The following is a 23,517-nucleotide window of genomic DNA, read 5'->3' on the forward strand; positions in this document are numbered from 1 at the left end:
CATTGGCAGGTGGATTCTTAACCACTGCACCAACAGGGAAGTCCCACAACTGTATTCTAATACGATTATATGCCACGTCCAGGATTCAATGGCTATACGAACCAGAGAACACACATTGTGAAAGTAAATATCTCTTCCCCAAAGGACTGGTTTATGATGGGAAAAACTATACCAGAAGATCAAGTGTGTTGTTACTGCAGCAGACTCTGTGTGGAGGTGGGAGTACGGTTGGTCTTACTTTACTGGATCACTCGGCCCAAACATCATTCTGTCAGGGTGAGGATTTACCACAGGAATTTGGAAGGGTTATTTAAGGACCAAATGGTGGGACTTCCCTTGTGGCACAGTGGATAAGACTCCACGCTTCCAATGCAGGGGGCCTGGGTTTGGTCCCTGGTCGGGGAACTAGATCCCACATGCATGCCACAACTAAGAGTTCTCATGCCACAACTAGGGAGCCCATGTGCCCGCCTGCTACAACTAAGACCCAGCACAACGAAATTGATTAATTAATTAAAACTATTAAAAAAAAAAAAAGAACCGAATGGTAAAAGAAAAAAATATCCAACTTTCTCCTACTGTTAAATTTCATATTGATGCTGTTAATAAGATAATAAAATCATTTTAGGGACTTCCCTGGTGGTACAGTGGCTAAGAATCTGTCTGCCAATGCAGGGGACATGGGTTCAAGCCCTGGCCCGGGAAGATTCCACATGCCACTGAGCAACTAAGCCCGTGTGCCACAACTACTGAGCCTATACTCTAGAGCCACGTGCCACAACTACTGAGCCCACGTGCCACAACTACTGAAGCCCGCATGCCTAGAGCCCATGGTCCGCAACAAGAGAAGCCACCGCAATGAGAAACCCACGCACCACAACAAAGAGTAGCCCCTGCTTGCCTCAACTAGAGAAAGCCTGTGCGCAACAATGAAAAACCAATGCAACCAAAAATAAATAAATAAATAAGAAAATAAAAAATTTTAAAAAGAAAATCATTTTAAAGGCAATACTAGAGAACTTTTTTAAAATCAGAAATATAAACACTTTAAAAATATTACATGAAAGAATAAAATTTTAAAGTTTTCCTTAGTATATTATATTTTTTAAATGATTTAAGAAATCAGATTTTTCTCATCTATGATGGATATACTCTTGACTTGATAATGCCCTCTAGATTTCAATTTCTTCATCTACGAGATAAGAGTTGGTCTAGATATGTACAAAATTTCTGCAAAGATGTCTTTTCTGGACATAAAGCATACACATGGAAGAAAGTGTAGGTGCTATCTTTCATTGTACAACATACCCACTATCAAATCTGAATTACAGTCATTAAAATACAAAAGGAATATGTGGAAATGACTAAGCTGATCCCTCACACTCACACACTCACACTCACACACTCACACACACAAACCCCTACCAAATACCACTTAAAAGCTAACTAAAAGAAGTTCTCTTACCTATACTAGACCATTAATTCTCATAATTTCACTGAACATGCTTCAAATATATATACATACAGAAAATATTTTGTATTTCTCTTATTCTTTATGTTACCTGAGTGTTAAAAATAGCCAAAAAATGGAAAAGTCATAGTATACTAAAATGTCCAGCCAATATGACCAACATTAGACTTTTAAAGAAACTGTCTCAATCTTTCCAGTTTTCTCATAAAAGGTTTAGAAATAAGAGATAAGGTTGCATTGTGTTTGAACAGATTTTCTTTTAAGGACTTAAGAGAAAACTATAGAGTGCTCTTGCCTTCTGAGATGGCCCTCACTCTGTCTGTGGAGTATGTTACTCTCTAAATAAATCCACATCTTACCTATCACTTTGTCTCTCATTGAATTCTTTCCATGATGAGACATCAACAACCTGAGCTTCTTTAAGTCATGAGACCAGGTGTGTGATCTCAGTAAAAGGACTGTGGGTTCAAGTCCCAATCTGGATTTTGGCTGGGTTCAAGTCCCGGCTTGTGGGTTCAAATCCCAACCTGATATGCATGGTTTCAGCTGGTGACCATGAAGGGACAGTGATAAGACTACAACAAATAGGGAGGAAATTTCTGCAAAAAAGTGAGATGGACCTTAAGCTCTTGGCACCAAATATCGTTGACTCTATCATTGTATAGATAATTTCATCTCTAAAAGGAAGAAGAAATACAATCCTGCAGCCTGTGGAACAAAAACCACATTCACAGAAAGACAGACAAGATAAAAAGGCAGAGGGCTATGTACCAGATGAAGGAACAAGATAAAACCCCAGAAAAACAACTAAATGAAGTGGAGATAGGCAACCTTCCAGAAAAAGAATTCAGAATAATGATAGTGAAGATGATCCAGTACCTCGGAAAAAGAATGGAGACAAAGATCGAGAAGATGCAAGAAATGTTTAACAAAGACCTAGAAGAATTAAAGAACAAATACACAGAGATGAACAATACAATAACTGAAATGAAAAATACACTAGAAGGAGTCAATAGCAGAATAACTGAGGCAGAAGAACGGATAAGTGACCTGGAAGACAGAATGGTAGAATTCACTGCTGTGGAACAGAATAAAGAAAAAAGAATGAAAAGAAATGAAGACAGCCTAAGAGACCTCTGGGACAACATTAAACACAGCAACATTCACATTATACGGGTCCCAGAAGGAGAAGAGAGAGAGAAAGGACCCGAGAAAATATTTGAAGAGATTATAGTCGAAAAATTCCCTAACATGGGAAAGGAAATAGCCACCCAAGTCCAGGAAGCACAGAGAGTCCCATACAGGATAAACGATAAACCCAAGGAGAAACACGCTGAGACACATAGTAATCAAACTGGCAAAAATTAAAGACAAAGAAAAATTATGGAAAGCAGCAAGGGAAAAACGACAAATAACATACAAGGAAATTACCATAAGGTTAACAGCTGATTTCTCAGCAGAAACTCTACAAGCCAGAAGGGAGTGGCATGATATACTTAAAGTGATGAAAGGGAAGAACCTACAACCAAGATTACTCTACCCGGCAAGGGTCTCATTCAGATTCGAGGGAGAAATCAAAAGCTTTACAGACAAGCAAAAGCTAAGAGAATTCAGCACCACCAAACCAGCTCTACAACAAATGCTAAAGGAACTTCTCTAAGTGGGAAGCACAAGAGAAGAAAAGGACCTACAAAAACAAACCCCAAACAATTAAGAAAATGGTCATAGGGGCTTCCCTGGTGACGCCGTGGTTGAGAGTCCGCCTGCCAATGCAGGGCACACGGGTTCGTGCCCTGGTCCGGGAAGATCCCACATGCCGCAGAGCGGCTGGGCCCATGAACCATGGCCGCTGAGCCTGCGCGTCCAGAGCCTGTGCTTGGCAATGGGAGAGGCCACAACAGTGAGAGGCTTGCGTACCTCAAAAAAAAAAGAAGAGAAAATGGTCATAGGAACATACATATCGATAACTACCTTAAACGTGAATGGATTAAATGCTCCAACCAAAAGACACACGCTGTCTGAATGCATACAAAAACAATACCTATATATATGCTGTCTACAAGAGACCCACTTCCGATCTAGGGACACATTCAGACTGAAAGTGAGGGGATGGAAAAAGATATTCCATACAAATGGAAATCAAAAGAAAGCTGGAGTAGCAATACTCATATTAGATAAAATAGACTTTAAAATAAAGAATGTTACAAGACACAAGGAAGGACACTACATAATGATCAAGGGATCGATCCAAGAAGAAGATATAACAATTATAAATATATATGCACCCAACATAGGAGCACCTCAATACATAAGGCAACTGCTAACAGCTATAAAAGTGGAAATAAACAGTAACACAATAATAGTGGAGGACCTTAACACCTCACTTACACCAATGCACAGACCATCCAAACAGAAAATTAACAAGGAAACACAAGCTTTAAATGACACAATAGACCAGATAGATTTAATTGATATTTATAGGACATTCCATCCAAAAACAGCAGATTACACTTTCTTCTCAAGTGTGCATGGAACATTCTCCAGGATAGATCACATCTTGGGTGACAAATCAAGCCTCAGTAAATTTCATAAAATTGAAATCATATCAAGCATCTTTTCTGACCACAATGCTATGAGATTAGAAATGAATTACAGGGGAAAAAACGTAAAAAACACAAACACATGAAGGCTAAACAATACGTTACTAAATAACCAATAGATCACTGAAGCAATCAAAGAGGAAATGAAAAAATACCTAGAGACAAATGACAATGAAAACACAACGATCCAAAACCTACGGGATGCAGCAAAAGCAGTTCTAAGAGGGACGTTTATAGCTATACAAGCCTACCTCAAGAAACAAGAAAAATCTCAAATAAACAATCTAACCTTACACCTAAAGGAACTAGAGAAAGAAGAACAAACAAAACCCAAAGTTAGCAGAAGGAAAGAAATCATAAAGATCACAGCAGAAATAAATGGAATAGAAACAAAGAAAATAGCAAAGATCAATAAAACTAAAAGCTGGTTCTTTGAGAAGATAAACAAAATTGATAAACCATTAGCCAGACTCATCACGAAAAAGAGGGAGAGGACTCAAATCAATAAAATTAGAAATGAAAAAGGAGAGGTTACAACAGAGACCGCAGAAATACAAAGCATCCTAAGAGAGTACTACAACCAACTCTATGCCAAAAAAATGGACAACCTGGAAGAAATGGACAAATTCTTAGAAAGGTATAACCTTCCAAGACTGAACCAGGAAGAAATAGAAAATATGAACAGACCAATCATAAGTAATGAAATTGAAACTCAGTCTCAATGGTGAAAAACTGAAAGCATTTCCTCTAAGATCAGGAACAAGACAATGTTTCACTTTCGCCACTATTATTCAACATAGTTTTGGAAGTCCTAGCCACGGCAAGTAAAAGAAATAAAAGGAATACAAATTGAAAAAGAAGAAGAAAACTGTCACTGTTTACAGGTGACATGATACTATACATAGAGAATCCTAAAGATGCCACCAGAAAACTATTAGAGCTAATCAGTGAATTTCGTAAAGTTGCGGGATACAAAATTAATGCACAGAAATCTCTTGCATTCCTACACATTAATGATGAAAAATCTGAAAGAGAAATTAAGGAAACACTCCCATTTACCACTGCAACAAAAAGAATAAAATACCTAGGAATAAACCTGCCTAGGGAGACAAAAGACCTGTATGCAGAAAACTATAAGACACTGTTGAAAGAAATGAAAGATGATACCAACAGATGGAGAGGTATAATATGTTCTCGGATTGGAAGAATCAATATTGTGAAAATGACTACACTACCCAAAGCAATCTACAGATTCAATGCATCCCTGTGAAATTCCCAATGGAATTTTTTAGAGAACTAGAACAAAAAGTCTTAAAATTTGTATGGAGACATAAAAGACCCCGAATAGCCAAAGCAGTCTTGAAAAAAAAAACGGAGTTGGAGGAATCAGACTCCCTGACTTCAGACTATACTACAAAGCTACAGTAATCAAGACAATATGGTACTGGCACAAAAGCAGAAATATAGATCAATGGAACAGGATAGGAAGCCCAGAGATAAACTCACCCACCTATGGTCAACTAATCTATGACAAAGGAGGCAAGGATATACAATGGAGAAAAAACAGTCTCTTCAATAAGTGGTGCTGGGAAAACTGGACAGCTGCATGTAAAAGAATGAAATTAGAACACTCCCTAACACCATACACAAAAATAAACTCAAAATGGATTAGAGACCTAAATGTAAGACTGGACACTATAAAACTCTTAAGAGGAAAACATAGGAAGAACACTGTTTGACATAAATCACAGCAATATCTTTTTTGATCCACCTCCTAAAGTAATGGAAATAAAAACAAAAATAAACAAATGGGACCTAAGGAAACTTAAAAGCTTTTGCAAAGCAAAGGAAACTACAAACAAGATGAAAAGACAACCCTCAGAATGGGAAAAAATATTTGCAAATGAATCAACGGACAAAGGATTAATCTCTAAAATATGTAAACGGCTCATGCAGCTCAACATTAAAACAATAAACAACACAATCAAAAAATGGGCAGAAGACCTAAATAGACATTTCTCCAAGGAGGACATACAGATGGCCAAGAAACAGATGAAAAGCTGCTCAACATCACTAATTATTAGAGAAATGCAAATCAAAACTACAATGAGGTATCACCTCACACCAGTTAGAATTGGCATCATCAGAAAATCTACAAACAACAAATGCTGGAGAGGGTGTGGAGAAAAAGGAACCCTCTTTCACTGTTGGTGGGAATGTAAATTGATACAGCCACTATGGAGAACAGTATGGAGGTTCCTTAAACAACTAAAAATAGAATTACCATATGACCCAGCAATCCCACTACTGGGCATATACCCAGAGGAAACCATAATTCAAAAAGACACATGCACTGCAATGTTCATTGCTGCTCTATTTACAATAGCGAGGTCATGGAAGCAACCTAAATGCCCATCAACAGATGAATGGATAAAGAAGAGGTGGTACATATATACAATGGAATATTACTCAGCCATAAAAAGGAACGAAATTGGGTCATTTGTAGACATGGATGGATGTAGAGACTGTCATACAGAGTGAAGTAAGTCAGAAAGAGAAAAACAAATATCATATATTAATGCATATATGTGGAACCTAGAAAAATGGTACAGATGAACCGGCTTGCAGGGCAGAAACTGAGACACAGATGTAGAGAACAAATGTATGGACACAAAGAGGGGAAAGCAGCGGGGGGGTGGGGGTGGTGGTGTGATGAATTGGGAGATTGGGATTGACGTGTATACACTGATTTGTATAAAATGGATGACTAATAAGAATCTGCTGTATAAAAAAATAAATAAAATAAAATTCAAAAAAAGAAAAAAAAGAGAAAACTACAGAAAGCAGTGGTATTTAGAAGTCCCTCTGATCCAGCAATATTTTCACATGTAAAGAATACCAGGAGAAAAAATATTTAATAAATATACCAATATACCAATCTACACAATCTTGTCCAGAAAATACAAGACGAGGGACCATTTTCCAACTCATTTTATGAGACCAGTATTACCCTTATACCCAAACTAGACAAAGTCAGTACAAGAAAAGAAAACTGTAGACCAACCAATATCCCCCATAAAAAAGACATAAAATTCCTCAACAAAATAATGTCAAATTCAATCCAGCATTATATAAAAAAAATAATAATAATATACCATGAGCTAGTGGGGTTTATCCTGGAATGCAAGGTTGGTTCAACATTTAAAAAAAAAATCAATCAATGTAATCTGCCACATTAACAGTCTAAAAAGAAAAATCACGTGATCAATTGTATGCCAACAAATTAGATACCTGCTATGAAACTAAAAAATTCCTAGAAAGACGTGACTACCCAAACTGACTTTTTTTTATTAATTAATTAATTTATTTATTTTTGGCTGCATTGGGTCTTTGTTGCTGTGCACGGGCTTTCTCTAGTTGCAGCGAGCGGGGACTACTCTTTGTTGAGGTGTGCAGGCTTCTCATTGTGGTGGCTTCTCTTGTTGTGGTGCATGCTGTAGGTGCACGGGCTTCAGTAGTTGTGGCATGTGGGCTCAGTAGTTGTGGCTTGCGGGCTCTAGAGCACAGGCTCAGTATCTGTGGCACACGGGATTAGTTGCTCCGCGGCATGTGGGATTTTCCCAGATCAGGGCTCGAACCCGTGGCCCCTGCATTGGCAGGCTGATTCTTAACCACTGCACCACCAGGGAAGTCCCAAACTGACCTTTTTTTTTTTTTTTTTTTTTGCGGTATGCGGGCCTCTCACTGCTGTAGCCTCTCCCGTTGCGGAGCACAAGCTCCGGACACTCAGGCTCAGTGGCCATGGCTCACGGGCCCAGCCGCTCTGCGGCATGTGGGATCCTCCCGGACCAGGGCACGAACCCGTGTCCCCTGCATCGGCAGGTGGACTCTCAACCACTGCGCCACCAGGGAAGCCCCCCAAACTGACTTTTGAAGAAATGAAAATCTGAATAGACCTACACTAAATAAAAAGATTGAATTAGTAGTCAAAAACTTCCCACAAAGAAAAGCCCAGGCTCAGGTGCCTTCACTAGTGAATTCTACCAAACACCTACAGCAGAATTAACACCAGTTCTTCACAAACTCTTCAAAAAAATAGAAGACGGAACAGTTCCCAACTCATTTTATGAGACCATTATTGCCCTGATACCAAAACCAGGCAAGGACATCACATGAAAAGAAAACCACAAACCAGGGAATTCCCTGGTTATCCAGTGGTTAGGACTCCATGCTTTCACTGCCGAGGGCCTGAGTTCAATCCCTGGTTGGGGAAGTAAGATCCCACAAGCTGTGTGGCGTGGCCAAAAAAGAAAAAAGTAAACCACAGACCAATATCTCCTATAAATAGAAACACAAAAAATCCCAAAATCCTCCACAAAATATTAGTGAACCAAATCCAGCAACATACACAAAGGATTATATACCACAATGAAGTGGAATTTATTCCAGGATAAACTTTGCACAGGTTGATCTAACATATGAAAAATAAATCGATGCAATATCCCATGTTAATTGAATAGGGACAAAAACTACATGATCATCTCAATAAATGCAGAAAAAACACTTGACAAAACCCAACACCCTGTTATGATAAAAACACTCAACAAACTAGGAATAGAAGAGAACTCTCCTAACCTGATAAAGTCCATCTATGAAAAACCCACAACTAATATCATACTTAATGGTGAAGGACTGAATGCTTTCCCCCTAAGATCAGGAACAAGTTAAAGATGTCTGCTCTTGCCACTTCTATTCAACATTGAACTAGAGGTTTTAGCCAAGACAGTTAGGCAGTAAATAAAATTAAAGTTATCCAAGTTTGAAAGGAAGTAGTAAGACTATCTGTGTTCACAGATAACATGATATTGTATATAGAAAATCCTCCGGAATACACAAACACATGAACACACATCTCTTAGAATGAATGAGCAAGTTCTGCAAGTTGTAACATAGAAGGTTAATATAAAAATCTTCTTCAGTTACATTTCACTAGCAATGAGCAATGTGAAAATGAAATTAGGCAAGCATTTCCATTAACAATAGCTTCAAAAAGAATAAAATACTTAGGAAAAGGTTTAACAAAAGCAGTGCAAGGCCTATACATTGAAAACTACAAAACATCATTGAAAGAAAGAACTAAATAAATGGAAAAACATCTCAAGCTCATTGACTGGAAGACTTTAAGATTGCAATATTCCCCAAATTAATCGTGGAGCCTCTGCTGCAACTCTGGGTCCAGCAGGGATAGCTGTGTGAGCCCCTCCCATCTCTGGCCGAATCTAGGGCCTTCGCTCAGCAGTCCCTGAGCCGTCTGAGTCCTGCCCACAGGTAGCTTGAGTAGCCTGCACTGTACCAGGTGGCGCTGTCTGAGAAGCTCCGGGCCCTGGTGGACATACTGAGTGCCAGAGCTGCCCTCTGAGAATCCCCTGCTGGGAGGTGCCTGAAATTAACATGAGTCACTCACTATAGCACACCCCCCCCAAAAATCTACAGATTCAATACAATCCCTATCAAAATCCTAGCTGTCTTCTTTGCAGAAATTGATGAGATGACCTTAAAATTCACATGGAAATGCAAAGGACCCAGAATTGCCAAAATCTTGAAAAAGAGGAACAAAGCAGAAGGACTCACACTTCCTAATTTCAAAACTCACTACAAATCAACAGTAATCAAGACAGTGCAGTACAGGCACATGAATAGATAACAGATCAATGCAATAGAATTGAGACTCCAGAAATAAACCAGTATGTTGATTTTTTGACAAGGGTTTCAAGACAATTCAATGGGGGAAAGTAGTCTTTTCAACAAGTTGCTGACAACTGTATATCCATATGCAAAAGAATGAAGTTGGACCCCTTCCTCACACCATACACAAAGATTAAATCAAAATAGATCATGGAACTAAATGGAAGAATAAAAACTATAAAACTCTTAGCAAAAAACATAGGAATGGGGCTTCCCTGGTGGCGCAGTGGTTGGGAGTCTGCCTGCCAATGCGGGGGACGCGGGTTCATGCCCCGGTCCGGGAAGATCCCTCATGCCGCGGAGTGGCTGGGCCCATGAACCATGGCAGCTGAGCCTGTGCGTCCGGAGCCTGTGCTCCGCAACAGGAGAGGCCACAGCAGTGAGAGGCCTGCGTACCGCAAAACAAACAAACAAACAAAAAAACATAAGAATGGACCTTCCTGGTGGCACAGTGGTTAAGAATCCACCTGCCAATGCAGGGGACACAGGTTCGATCCCTGGTCTAGGAAGATCCCACATGCCACGGAGCAACTAAGCCTGTGCACCACAACTACTGAGCCTGCAATCTAGAGCCTGCGAGCCACAACTACTGAGCCTGTGCACCACAACTACTGAAGCCCACGTACCCTAGAGCCCAAGCGCCGCAACTACTGAAGCCCACGTGCTCTAGGGCCCATGTGCCACAACTACTGAAGCCCGCAGGCCTAGAGCCCGTGCTCAGCAACAAGAGAAGCCACTCCAATGAGGAGCCCGCACAACACAATGAAGAGTAGCCCCTGCTCGCCACAACTAGAAAGCCCAGGTGCAGCAACAAAGACCCAACGCAGTCAGAAAAAATATATATATATATAGGAATAAATCTCTGTGATCTTGGATGGTTTCCTGGATATGACACCAAAAGCACAAGCAACAAAAGAAAGCAAAAGATTAAGTGGACTTCATCAAACTTTAAAAGTTTTATGCTTCAAAGTGTACCATCAAGTAAAGTTAAAAAACAACCTACAGAATAGGAGAAAATATTTACAAATCATATATCTGATAGGCGACTTGTATGCAGAATACATAAAAAACTCTTACAACTCAACAATAAAAAGACAAATAGCTCAATTATCAAGCGGGGAAAGATTCTGAACAGACCTCTTCCCAAAGAAGACATACAAATAGTCAATAATCACACAAAGAGATGCTCAACATCATCAGTCAGGGAAATGTAAATCAAAACCACCATGAGATACCACTTCACACCAACCAATTGGCTAAAATTTAAAAGATAGTAACAAGTGTTGACAAAGATGTGGAGAAATTAGAACCCTTATACATTGCTGGTGGGAATGTAAAATGGCATGGATTTTTAAAAAGCAGTTTGGCCATTCCTTAAAAATTTAAACATGTAATTATATGATCCAGCAGTTCTAATTCTAAGTATATACCCAAGAAAAAAGAAAATGTGACCACACAAACTTGTACACTTATGTTCATAGAAGTATTATAGATAATAACCAAAAATAGAAACAAACAAAAAAAAGTAGAAACAACACAAATGTCCATCACCTGATGAATAAATAAAATGTGGTATATCCATACAATGGCATATTTTTTGTTCTGTTTTCTTCATTTTGTTTACTCAGTTGTAAAATTATTTATTTTTCATAATTTATACACATATATAAGCATAAATATAAATAATATGATCCCTAGAAAAACGATCCTAACATCTTTCTATAGGATTACTTCAAACAGAGGCAACAGACTATATTTCCTTTTTGATTGGACCTCAGAGTTTCAGACACAAACAATGGCATATTATTCAGCAATAAAAAGAAATGAAGTACTGATAATATGCTACAGTGTGGATTAACCTTGAAAATGTGCTTAGTGAAAGAAGCTAGTCACAAAAGACCACATAGTGTATGATTTCTTTTCTATGAAATGCCCAGAATAGGCAAATCTATACAGACGGAAAGTAGATTAATGGTTGTCAGGGTCTCCTGGGAGAGAGGAGTGGAGAGGGTATCTACTGCTAATGGGGATGAGGGTTCTATTTAGGGTAGTGAAAAGATTCTAAAGTTGTATAGTAGTGTTGGTTGCACACTTAACTGTTCGCTTTTAAATGGTGAGTTTTATAGTATGTTAGTTATATCTCAATTTTCTAAAAACCTGGACACAAATGTTTATAGCAGCTCTATTTTTAATCACCAGAAAATGAAAACAATCCAAATGTCTTTCAATAAGCGAAAGCTTATATTATGGTACATTCATACAATGTAATAAATGCAATAAAATAGAATACAACATATTGTATGAATCTCAAAGGCATTACACATGTGAAAGGTTACATTTTGTGTGATTCCATGTATATGGCATTCCTGAAAAGACAAAACTATATTGATGGAGAACAGATCAGTGGCTGCCAGAAGTTAGGAGAGGGGATAGGTTGTGACCACAGAGGGAGAGCAGGAGGGAGTTTTTTGGGGGGTGATGGAACTGTAATATATCCAGACTGTGTACATGTGTGTTAAAACTTATAAAACTGACAACCAAAGTGTCAATTTTACTTGTAGATTAAGTCTTAAGATTTAAAAAATATCCCAAAAGATATACTCAGTTACTGAGCAGCTGTTATGAAAAAAGAAAACAAGACTGCAATGAAGATCTTATATATAGAAGAGGGACATGAATTTAAGAATCATTCCTTTCAGAGAACTGGTTCCAGAAATGTATTTGTATTTATGCAAATCCCTCTAATCTTTTTCAAATGCAATTAAGACATTATTTTTGATTTTAATATATTTATCACTGTAAAGCAAGTTCTTTCCTGCTATCTCAGGAGTTGCTGGCTTGCCCACATAAAATGAAGTGAATGAGTTAAAATCTTAGTAGTTATTCAAGCATGTATTACAGGAGCCAAGACAGGAAAACAGACATGTCTTAGATAATAAATGTGAAATTACCTTGTATATTGTGGAATCCTACAAAATGCTAGGTATTTTTGTATGAAATTATTACATGTCCTATGCATTTACTTTTTTTTTTTTTTTTGTGGCTGCACTGTGAGGCTTGTGGGACCTTAGTTCCCCGACCAGGGATTGAACCCGGGCCCTCCTCAGTGAAAGCGCAGAGTCCTAACCACTGGACCGCCAGGGAATTTCCTGCATTTAAATTTTTCTGGGAGACAGATCCATAGAATTTTAGAGCTGGGAAGGATTTAAGGTTTATCCATTCACTTTATTTTGCAAATGAGGAAACTGAGGCCCAGAGTGCCATGGAATGTGTCTCAAATCACACAGCTAGTTGATGGTAAAACAGGAGCTAGAACTCTGTTCTCTTGACTCTGATTCTCTTTCCACTCCCCCGCAAGTGAATTGTGGAGCCATAGTCTAAATAAGCAGCCCTCAAATATAACAGGAGCTCTCTGTAATGATGGTCCTGTACTGGGATCAACCTTAGAAGCTAAGTTGTTTTATATCAGGCTCTTCCAATTCAAGGTTACGTTCCAGGGACCCGACTGATCTTGTGGACACGAAGTGATAAAGGGATACTACTATGCTTTGAAGGCTGGGTCAGTGAGCCCACAGCATTCAGCACTCATCACCTAAGCTGGACATTTTAAGCTGTATTCAGGATTTCTATGACTAATTTTTAGTCTACTTGTCCTTAAACATAGGTTAAACTGTCCTGAATATGATCCTTTTCCCCTTCATTTCCAGGTACTGGCAATCCTCCTAAAAGTTTTATTTTAACTCAACTGCTTATTTTCATGGAAACACAATGTTTTACTTTCAAGTCTTATGACGTGATGGAGGGACGCAGGTTCTCATTACGTTAAAAATGGCTAATCAATCTATTGAGGCAGTAGAGCATCAGCTTCCTGGGGGAGGATCCTGGCTCCACTCCTTACTATTTGTATGCCCTTTACCTCTCTGTACCCAGTTTTCCTCATTTGGTTGTTGCAATGATTGAATGAGTTAGTATATGTAAAGCACTCAGCATAGTGCCTGACTCATAAAGAGCATTCACATATATCACTACTTTTCATAAAAAGTCTCAGAAGTTATATTCCACTCCAGAAAACAACCCCAGAAGGGCATGTTCAGTCATATCCCCAGTCCCTACAACAATGCCTAACATCTAGAAAATGGTTAATAGGTGTTGAGTGAGTAGATATAACCTAACTTAAAAGACTACCTTAGGAGTTACCCCCTCTTTCAAAAAAACTATATTACTGGGAACTACAACACCCCATATGGAATGTTGGAAAAACCATTCCTTCTCCCTCATGACAAGGGCAATTTTACCTGACTGAGTTGTCTCATTTGTAAGATTCCAAAGAGTCAGAGGCAAGAGAACTAGATAATAGAAGTTTCCAAGGGGGAAAACTGGTTCCTGGATTGATCAAAAGTGGGAGAGAAAATCAGACAGGAGAGAAAAACTCGACTCACTTTATTCAAACATTTACTGAGCACCTACTATGTGCCATGCACTATCCCAAACAGGAAATTCAACTCTGAACAAGACAACCTTACCCTGGGAACTCAGTCTAGTAGAGTATATTACACACTACACAATATGTCCTATAACAGAAATGCAAAGGGCCACAGGTGTCCACAAACGGCAACACTAACTCTATTTGGGGAATCACAAAACTGTCATTTGGACTTGGTCTTGATGGGTAAGGAGAGTTTGCCCAACAAAGAGAAGGAAGGGTATGTATTCCAGGCAGAAGAGACCAACCATTGAATAATAAGATAAGTGAGGCAGCCTGGCAAGGTCAGGGAACAGAAAAAACAAAACAAAACTGGGCCAAATGCAAGAGAGGAAGCCTTTAAAAGAAGCCTAAACCTGTCAAAAGTTCTTTGCTCTTAAAAGAAAATTCCCCAGGAGTTACAGCATTGATCTAATCCAATGTGAATGATTATTAACCGGTGCCTAAGCAAAAAGATCATACACACAAATCCCTTTAAAATCTACCACCTCTGCCTCTCACACTACTCTGCCCACACCCAGAGCCAGAGAAGTTGATCGGGCTTTGCTTTGTTGTTGTTTTAATAAAGAGTTAACGTTCCTTAGCAAGCCTGCTCCAACTGCTGTACCTTAAAACTAGCTGCCAGACACACCTGCTCATGCTTTCCTTCTTGCCAGTCCCTACCTTCGGCTGCCTCTTAGTGATACTTAGAGAGAGCTTTTACTGGTTCGTCCCTGTGCTTGACTGAAGGCCAAATCCCAGTTCAGCTTCCCTTATGTTCTACTTTGACCTGGAACCCTCTCTTGTCCAGCCAGATCAGCCTGGCCAAATCCCGAGAATTACCAGTCCAGCAGATCAAATCACACCCAGGAAGATACCATGGAGCCCTGCTTGCTGCAAATGGGTACAAGAAAACCAACCATGCTTCCTGCTTTCCCAACACAAGGAATGTTTAGCCCAGTATTATATGCCTGACAAGCTTGACTTGGGGGTGGGGAGATGCTTACTGAGTTTCAGTTCCTTCTACTCCTTCTTTTCCTTGATCTCATTGCATACATAAAAGAAAAAGCAAATCTAGCTCTTGCTCAATCAGGTAAGATTACTTCCGTAAACCTAAAACAAACGTGATGACCAAGAGTGCTGCGCCCACTTCAAAATAAATCTTTGTGGTAAAGCACTCAATGAAACTGGATATAGAGGGGGCAAGACTTCAGTATGCTCACAGTGGCTTTAATCCCTCTGCAGGCTGCTGCACACACTTGAAAAAGTAGGCAAACTAGGGCAGCACAATTTGAAAAGAATCAGCAGCTTAAAATACCACTAAATAAGTGAGCAGTAACTTCAAGGTAGTCATAACTACAGTGTAATACCCACGATCTTAAGAAAAAGTATCCAAAACTTGGAAATAAATGAAGGGATGACAATGTCCTTTCAATGTCATACTGAGGCATTGTTAAAAAACCCACTCGAGACTCATTTAATAATCTAAGAGAATGTATTTGTACTATTTACTATTTTATTAGAGTCCAGACACTGAAGTTTCATGTTAACTTGTACATTTCTGTCCAGTAATACCAAAGGTTACAGTTTTATTGACCTGTAGGACATTAATCAGTTTTGTAACTACTAGCAAAATCCATTCAGCAATTCTTTGATTGTGTAAGTCTCTATTCCTTGAATTCTCCTTTAAATCAGCTTTGCTACCTTATTGATTCCTTCATTAATTGATGAGTTTAATAAATTTTTATACAGGTTCATTTTATTCGTGTACAAGAATCATGTTTTTAACTTTTTGATAAATCATACTTTGATAACAGTCATTACATTGTTCACTGAGCCATTTCTCTGCATTGTGGTCTAAGAAGAACTATTTTCTGCCCTGGCCACTCCTCCCATACACTCAAAAGGCACACTTTTTGTTTTTTTAACATGTGCCAGCTTGACATAATTTTACACAGTCACAGGCCTTAACCACCTACAATCATACAATCAGATCTTGTGGGGTCCTCAGTGTTTTGTTTTATTTAACTGAATTATTCTGACATTTACAAACTGGAAGTCACAAAAATAATTAATAAATATGGATTTCTAGTTTCTTTTGAGAAATCAGAAGGTCTGGCAACACCACTCATTTTCTCACCCAGTGGAAGGGGAGCTGAGTAGAGGTTGCCCCTTTTTAGAGCATTCTCCCCTCGGTTAGCCACAGTCCCCAACACACCCTGTTGTTTACCATACAGATTAATGATTTCTTTCAAGAACTTAATCCAACTGTAAATCCGAAATGCACTTAAAAAAAAAGACTAGGTCTTCCCTGGTGGCGCAGTGGTTGAGAGTCCGCCGGCCAATGCAGGGGACACGGGTTTGTGCCCCGGTCCGGGAAGATCCCACATGCCGCGGAGCGGCTGGGCCCATGAGCCATGGCCGCTGAGCCTGCACGTCCGGAGCCTGTGCTCCGCAATGGGAGAGGCCACAACAGTGAGAGGCCCGCGTACCGCAAAAAAAAAAAAAGACTAAATAATTTAAAAGCTTTAAATACTCAGTACACTTCAATACAAAGAAGTGAACATTCAAGTGTGAAGACCTAAGTAATGTGCAAAGATTTTAGTTACATTATCTGGCTAATGTGGGCTAAAAGCAATTATGCTCTTGATTATCTAGTAAATCAGGCAACATTAACTTCTAATTGCAGATTCCTAGCCTGTCAGCCAGGATGACCTTTGGTTCACAGTTTTCAATTTCCTCTTACTGCATCTGACTCACTCTATCAGCCTCAATGATCTGCAGAGGCTGCCTCCACCCATGCCTCAGCCCCACTGCTGAGGACAGGAGCCTCTTCTGGGAAAAGATGGCTTGACTCTGGCCCAAACACCTCACTGCTGCCTTCTCAGACCTTGGTTCAAACAGAATCAGCCAAGCCACCAAAAGTGAGGATTCCTGGCCCAATACCCTGAGACTGACTTACTAGGTCTAGGTTGGATACCAGGAAAAGGAGCTTTTAAACTCCACATCCCTTACATGTATTAATTCTCTTGTAGGTGGTCTTAGGACCACACTTTGAGAAACACTGTCTTATGTAATTAATTCTTACATAATTAATTCTCTTGCAGTTGGTCTCAGGACCACACTTTAAGAAACACTGTGTCTCTGCCTCACTAAAGAAGCTGATCAGCATTAGTAACATCTCGGCTTATGGAAAATTCCTCACTTAAAAAAAAAATTGCCCTTTGTCATATGGACCATATGGATACATTTACTGACTCCTAACTATCTTTAAGGCACCATGCCAAGGACTGTGGGAGATGCAATAATGAACAAGACACATTTCCCGATCCTCAAAAATCCAGCAGGAAAAATGTTTACAAGTTAATTAAAATAGAATGGAATATGTGTCATGGCAGAAGTACAGATTAAAATCTAAGCACCCAGAAGTGAACTCTCTCTACCATTTTTCTCAAGGATCTTGTACCCATCCAGCTTTATGATTACACATGATGACACAGCATTTTCTATGTTACTCATCTGCACTAGACTGTAAGTTCAAGGGCTGAGATCATGCCTTATTCATTCTGGTGCCTGATAAGAAATAAGATGCTTGGTTGAAGAGTCATTCAATCAAGACTCATTACAACTTGGGCCGGATTGTGAGAAACTTCACATTAGATTCTGGCTGCTCATTGAAGAAATCGGTTTCTTGCTTGAAACCTAATAACTTACAGTGGGAGGGAACTTTGAGAACATGTGACCTAACATTTCACTAAATTTGGTGTGCAGATCACTGGTGACACTCAAGAAAGATAGCTTCTAGAATATTTATAGGTGCTACAGGAAAGAACATTTTAAATTTCGATAGGATGCATATATGTATGTGCATAGAAAAATATCTAGAACAAAGCAGTGCTTTCATAGATTGATGCTTAAAAAATGCTAAACTTATTTTGAAAAGTAAATGTAAAGGTGAAACTTTTATGCTCTTAGGAATCAGCAAAGGCAACCATACGCCAATAAAAACTAAGTAAAAAAAAGAAATCAGCAAAGGGAATTCCCTAGCGGTCCAGTGGTTAGGACTCCACGCTTTCAATACCGAGGGCCTGGGTTCAATCCCTGGTGGAGGAACTAAGATTCTGCCAGCCTCACAGTGTGGCCAAAAAAAAACCAAAGAAAAACGTGCCCTTGGTGTGGGAGAAAGAAGCATGGGGCGGGGGTTTCTGGGGTAGTAGAAATGTTGTTTCTTTAGCTGGGTGCTGGCTGGATAGGGACATTCAGTTTGCAAACATTTAGTAAGCTGTATAACTGCACTTTTCTGTACGTATAGTATACTTCAATTAAAAAGCACTGCAAAAGGTGTATGTAGCTAAAGAAAAATAGTCAATAGATGGTAGCACATGAATATGGGAAAAATCCTGAAGCTGGTACACGAAAGGCAAATTTGGGACACACGGACTCAAACTCCTTCACTGGGTAGATGAGAAGAAACTCAAGGAATGGTCACAAATTAGCTGCTTGACCTTGAGCAGGAACTGCCCCCACTTGACCTTCTCCCTCATTCTTCCCTTGCCCCAACTCAAGTCCTCAACTCCAGCAGGCTACGTATCCTCATGACCTCCAGGATGGTCTTATCAGCTGTTCCCAGAGCAAGAATGATCTTTCCCTTTCAGACACCCCTGCCAAATCCTAGCTCTTCCAAGGGAGCTGCCTTCCCCACTTGGCTCTTATTACAATTCCTTTTAGCCTTTCACCATATGCTGCCCTAACTAAACGGTAAGCCTCGAAAGGAGGCAGATCCTACAGCATTTAACAACTCCATCAGTTGGGCAGGTTACAATGAACACAACATTGTAAATCAACTATACTTCGATAAAAATGTGTTTTTTTAATTGGGCAAGTTACTTTTCTGGGTCTCACTTCTCACACCTGTAAAAATCCTAGGCGAGGGCTTCCCTGGTGGCGCAGTGGTTGAGAGTTCGCCTGCCGATGCAGGGGACACGGGTTCGTGCCCTGGTCTGGGAAGATCCCACATGCCGCGGAGCGGTTGGGCCCGTGAGCCATGGCCGCTGAGCCTGCGCGTCCGGAGCCTATGCTCCGCAACGGGAGAGGCCACAACAGTGAGAGGCCCACGTGCCGGGAAAAAAAAAAAAATCCGAGGCGAGGGGGGCAGTATAATGGTTATGATCTGGGCTTTGGAATCAAATTGCCTCAGCTTTTAACCCAGTTCTACCACTACTTAGCTGTGGAAATTTGGGCAAGTTTTGTAACCTCTCTGTGCCTCAGTTTCTTCATCTGTAAAACGGGGGTTGGTGAGATGTACGATACACCCATCTCAGAGTACTGCTGGTAAAATGAAACCAGACCCATGCCAAGTGCTTGAAACAGTGCTTAGTAACTGTTAGCCTTTGCCATTATGCTCATTACCTGCAACACGGAGAAAATATACGCACCTTTCTCATCGAAAAGAGTAATCGGAAGGATAAAGTGGGGTGGTGTCAAAAACGTGCCTCAGATTCAGGGGGGTGGGAGAAACAGGGAGGATGTGTCCGATAAGATTCGGGATGAACGGCAAGAGGGTGCAGGGGCCTGGGGGCACGTGGGCCCCACCCAAGACCTATCCAGTCAGCATCTCCAGCTAAACGGGCCTAAAAGTCCCTTTGGCCTTAGCTCCTTTGCGTTTGTCACCCTCAGCCCAGGGCCCTGGATTCTCGAGAGGGGAAGGTAATTCCCCGGGGGTAGTAAGTGGCGGGTTCCCTTCCCCTCTACTCTTTCTTTGGAAACTCTGTGCCTGTAACAAGGGCGCACCTTCAACAGCCCGCGGGCAAAAAAAAAAAGGCCAGTAATTCTCTGTAGGGTCGGCTCTGAACCGTCTTCGCAGGTCTGGGCTGCCCGGCACCTGCCTCCGACCCCCTTGAAAGCTGCCAGGCCGGGCGGCCCGCGGCCAGCCGCCTCCTCCGTGTCTTCGGGTGGAAAGGGAGCGGTGGCCTTTCACCGCCGCGGGGCATCCCCAGGGCCCCCGGCAGGGCCGGCCTCCCCCGTTTCCGGATTCTCCAGCTTGGCGCCCGTCGGGCCCGCGACGACGGCCAAAGGCAGCCAGGCCGAGGGCGCCATGGTGCGGGGCCCCAACCACGGTGGGTCGGCGCCGGCCGTCTGGAGGGCCCCGGGGGCCGCGCCTCCGCCCTCAGTCGTACCTGCCCTGCGGCCGCCACGGCCACTCTTACCGTCGGCCTGCCGCTCGACCACTCGCGCCTCCTTGCTTTTGGAGCAGCCCATGGCGCGCGGGGCCTTGTGGGAACTCGCGGCTGGGCGACGCCAAGCGGGGGTCGCGCGTCCCCTGCTGGCCGCCGTGGGCGAGACCGCGAGGCCCGCGCCTCTTTTGTTTCAAGCGGTGGATTTTTAGCCTCGCCAAACATAAAATAGGAAAATGCAAAGTGGAAAGAAGGAGAGGGGGAGGGAGAGGAAGAGGGAGAAGGAAGCATCATCCAAAATCTTACCCTTCAAACTACTTTTGCTGCATTTATTACTTCTTTCCAAGTTTTGGGGGATTTTTTTCCCCTCAATGCATAGTTTTGCACCCAGCTTTTCACTTAATATTAGCATTTTCCATACTGTCACATAGTCTGCCAGATAACTGCCTGGCTTCCACCCACACCACAGGCTTTGCCAATGGATGAAACTTACACTGACCTCGACCCCCAAACCCTTACCTTATTCTTTTGTTTATATAGCGCTGACAGCCTTTTAACTTGCCCTATATTCGCGGTCTCCGGCTCCCTCTTGCCTCCTCCTAAATGTATACCCCAGCAGAATAGCACTTTTGCATATTGTTTTTCCTTTGCTGTATCCCAAAAGCCTAGAACAGTGTCTGGGACACTGCAGAAATTCAGTATTGAGGAAAAGGAAGAAGGGAGGAAACATCATCTTTAATAACTAGCAGTTAATAGTCCTTCCAGTAGAGCTACTGTACTACGCCTACCTGGTTCTCTTTGTTAGACATTTTGTTCGTTGCATATTTTAAAATATTATGAATCAAATTGCAGTGAATATCTTTCTTTTTACAGCTTTAAGGGCTCTCCTTACACATGGCCAGATTGCTTTTCCAGAAAGGCAGTCCCCGTTTGTTCTCCCTGTGGTAATGAATGAAAGTTCCACACTCCCCTAGAGTGACTTCTTTTTTAACACCAAAACCACATTGTGCCACATCAAATGTGTGTGTGTGTGTGTGTGTGTGTGTGTGTGTGTGTTGGGGGCGGGGGTGTCACTGTTCCCAATCAGTGCAGTTTTTTGTTTTCCCTTCTTCCAATTAATTAACATATGTGAAGCATCCAACCCATATCCGGCTCTGTTCTAAGGTTACAGGGTGTCTAAACACAAGTTTCCTGCGAGGAACTTCTATCCCAGCTGAGATTCAGGGAACTTGTCTGCTTACCAGATGTGTGGCAAAGGTGCAGGCTCTTTGTTTTTATCTGGGTTTGTGGGCAAGCTTATTTCTGCTTTTCTTGGGAGCAACCCAGAGTCAAACTGTTCTTTGAAAACACTGGTGTTTATTTACTTAAATACAGAAAACAAAAGCTGAACCAAAGCCTTTTAAAAACAGACACTGCCCCAAGCCAAAGGGATTCTTAATAACAACCTCCTACAGGTGTTTGCAGTCTATCATAACAGTAACTAATATAACTAAGGCAGGACCTTTTAAAGGCAAAGAAAAGCTCCCTCCCTCTGTGAGCCAGGTCTGTTTCCTTTGTTCAGTTGGAGTGATTGTTTCAGAGATTCTTTTTTTTAAACATACTTGTTCAACTTATGCTAAAACTACTATTTTGTCAGCAAAATTCCAATTGTGGTTGTCTTTTCTTTTTCTGTATTTAAACCACACATTTAACGAAAATGATGGCATTTCTATTAAAAAAAAAAACTAGCAAAAGTAGCTTAGAGTCATGTGCTTGAGTCATCGTATCATATATCAACAATTTCTTGGGCACTTAAGATGAGCCAGGCATCCTGCTTTGTCCTTTCTGCACATCTCATGTCATCTGCACAAGAGCCCCACGTGGTGGGGACTATTATTATTATTCCCATTTTACAGATGAGAGTCCTGATGCCAATCTAGGTCTCCTGGCTCCCAGGCCTCTCCTCTTAACCACTAAACTCTCTAATCATTGTGATATAGCAACCCACTCAGCCCTATACATGAGAAGGCCTCTTCCCTGGGAAATGTTTTGAGTTTTAATTTAATTATACATGATTTGTTTCAAGAGCATTGAAAGAGGGGACAACTCTATGATTTCACACAATAATAGTCAATTCTGAGTCCTCATCTTACTTGACCCATCCACAGCATTTGACCCATTTAAAATTTTCTCCTCCTTGGAACAATTGGCTTCCAGGGTACCACATTCTCCTGTATTTCCTCTTATCTTGTTATCTGCCCTTTCTCAGTCTCCTCTGCTGGCTCCTCCCCAATCTCTCTGGCCCTTAATATTGAAGTAACCCAAGACTCAGTCCTTAAACGTTCTATCGTCTATCTATCTATCTAAATCTGCATTTGCTCCTTTGTTGATCTCATCCAGTCTCAAAGTTTTAAATGGCTCACAATGGCCAGATTCCTATCTCCTGCCCTAGACCACTTCCATAAACTCCAGGCTCACATATCAGCTGGCTCTCCAACATTCCCACTTGACTGTCTAGTAAACATCTCAAGCCTAAAATGTCCAACAGATTATCCTCTCCCCAAACCTGTACCTCCCTCAGTTCTCCATCTCAGAAAATGGCAGCTCCATCCTTCCAGTTGCTAAGGCCAAAAACCTGAGTCATCCTTGACTCCTGTCTCTGGTACCCCACATTCAATTTGCCAGCAAATCCTGTTCACTCTACCTTCAAATTACATTTTAAAATAAACAAAAAAATAACTACCAGTTTATAGGAAACAGAGGACAAAGGAACAAGTTAATACCATAGGAATGTAATCAGCAAAATCCAGGATGTGCCAATTCCATCTACAAATAATGGCAAGGGAAGAAAAAGAGGAAGTGGGAGATTATCAATTGCAAGAGACTTAGGATACATGAAGTATGCAGAATAGTCGAATTCATAGAGACAGAAAGTGGAATTGTGGTTGCCAGGGGCTGGGGGAGGAGGAGAAAATGGTGAGTTACTGTTCAATGAGTCCAGAGTTTCAGTTTGAGAAATTGATAAAGGTCTGGAGGTGAATGGTGGTGATGGTTGCCCAACAATGGGATGTTCTTAACTCCACTGAA

General features: G+C 41.0%; 1 protein-coding gene across 1 annotated transcript in view; it reads right to left on the minus strand.

Moving 5' to 3' along the window:
• The window catches only part of LOC132529296 (thioredoxin reductase 1, cytoplasmic-like), a 51,921-nt gene extending 31,385 nt beyond the window's left edge, over window positions 1–20,536 (minus strand). The window contains exon 1 of the mRNA XM_060165624.1: window positions 20,485–20,536. Within this exon, the coding sequence (XP_060021607.1) occupies window positions 20,485–20,536 (52 nt within the window). The remainder of the gene's footprint in view (window positions 1–20,484) is intronic.
• Between the last annotated feature and the right edge of the window lie 2,981 nt (window positions 20,537–23,517).

The sequence above is a fragment of the Lagenorhynchus albirostris genome, chromosome 11 (assembly GCF_949774975.1).
Source record: "Lagenorhynchus albirostris chromosome 11, mLagAlb1.1, whole genome shotgun sequence".
In the NCBI taxonomy this organism is placed as follows: Eukaryota; Metazoa; Chordata; class Mammalia; order Artiodactyla; family Delphinidae; genus Lagenorhynchus; species Lagenorhynchus albirostris.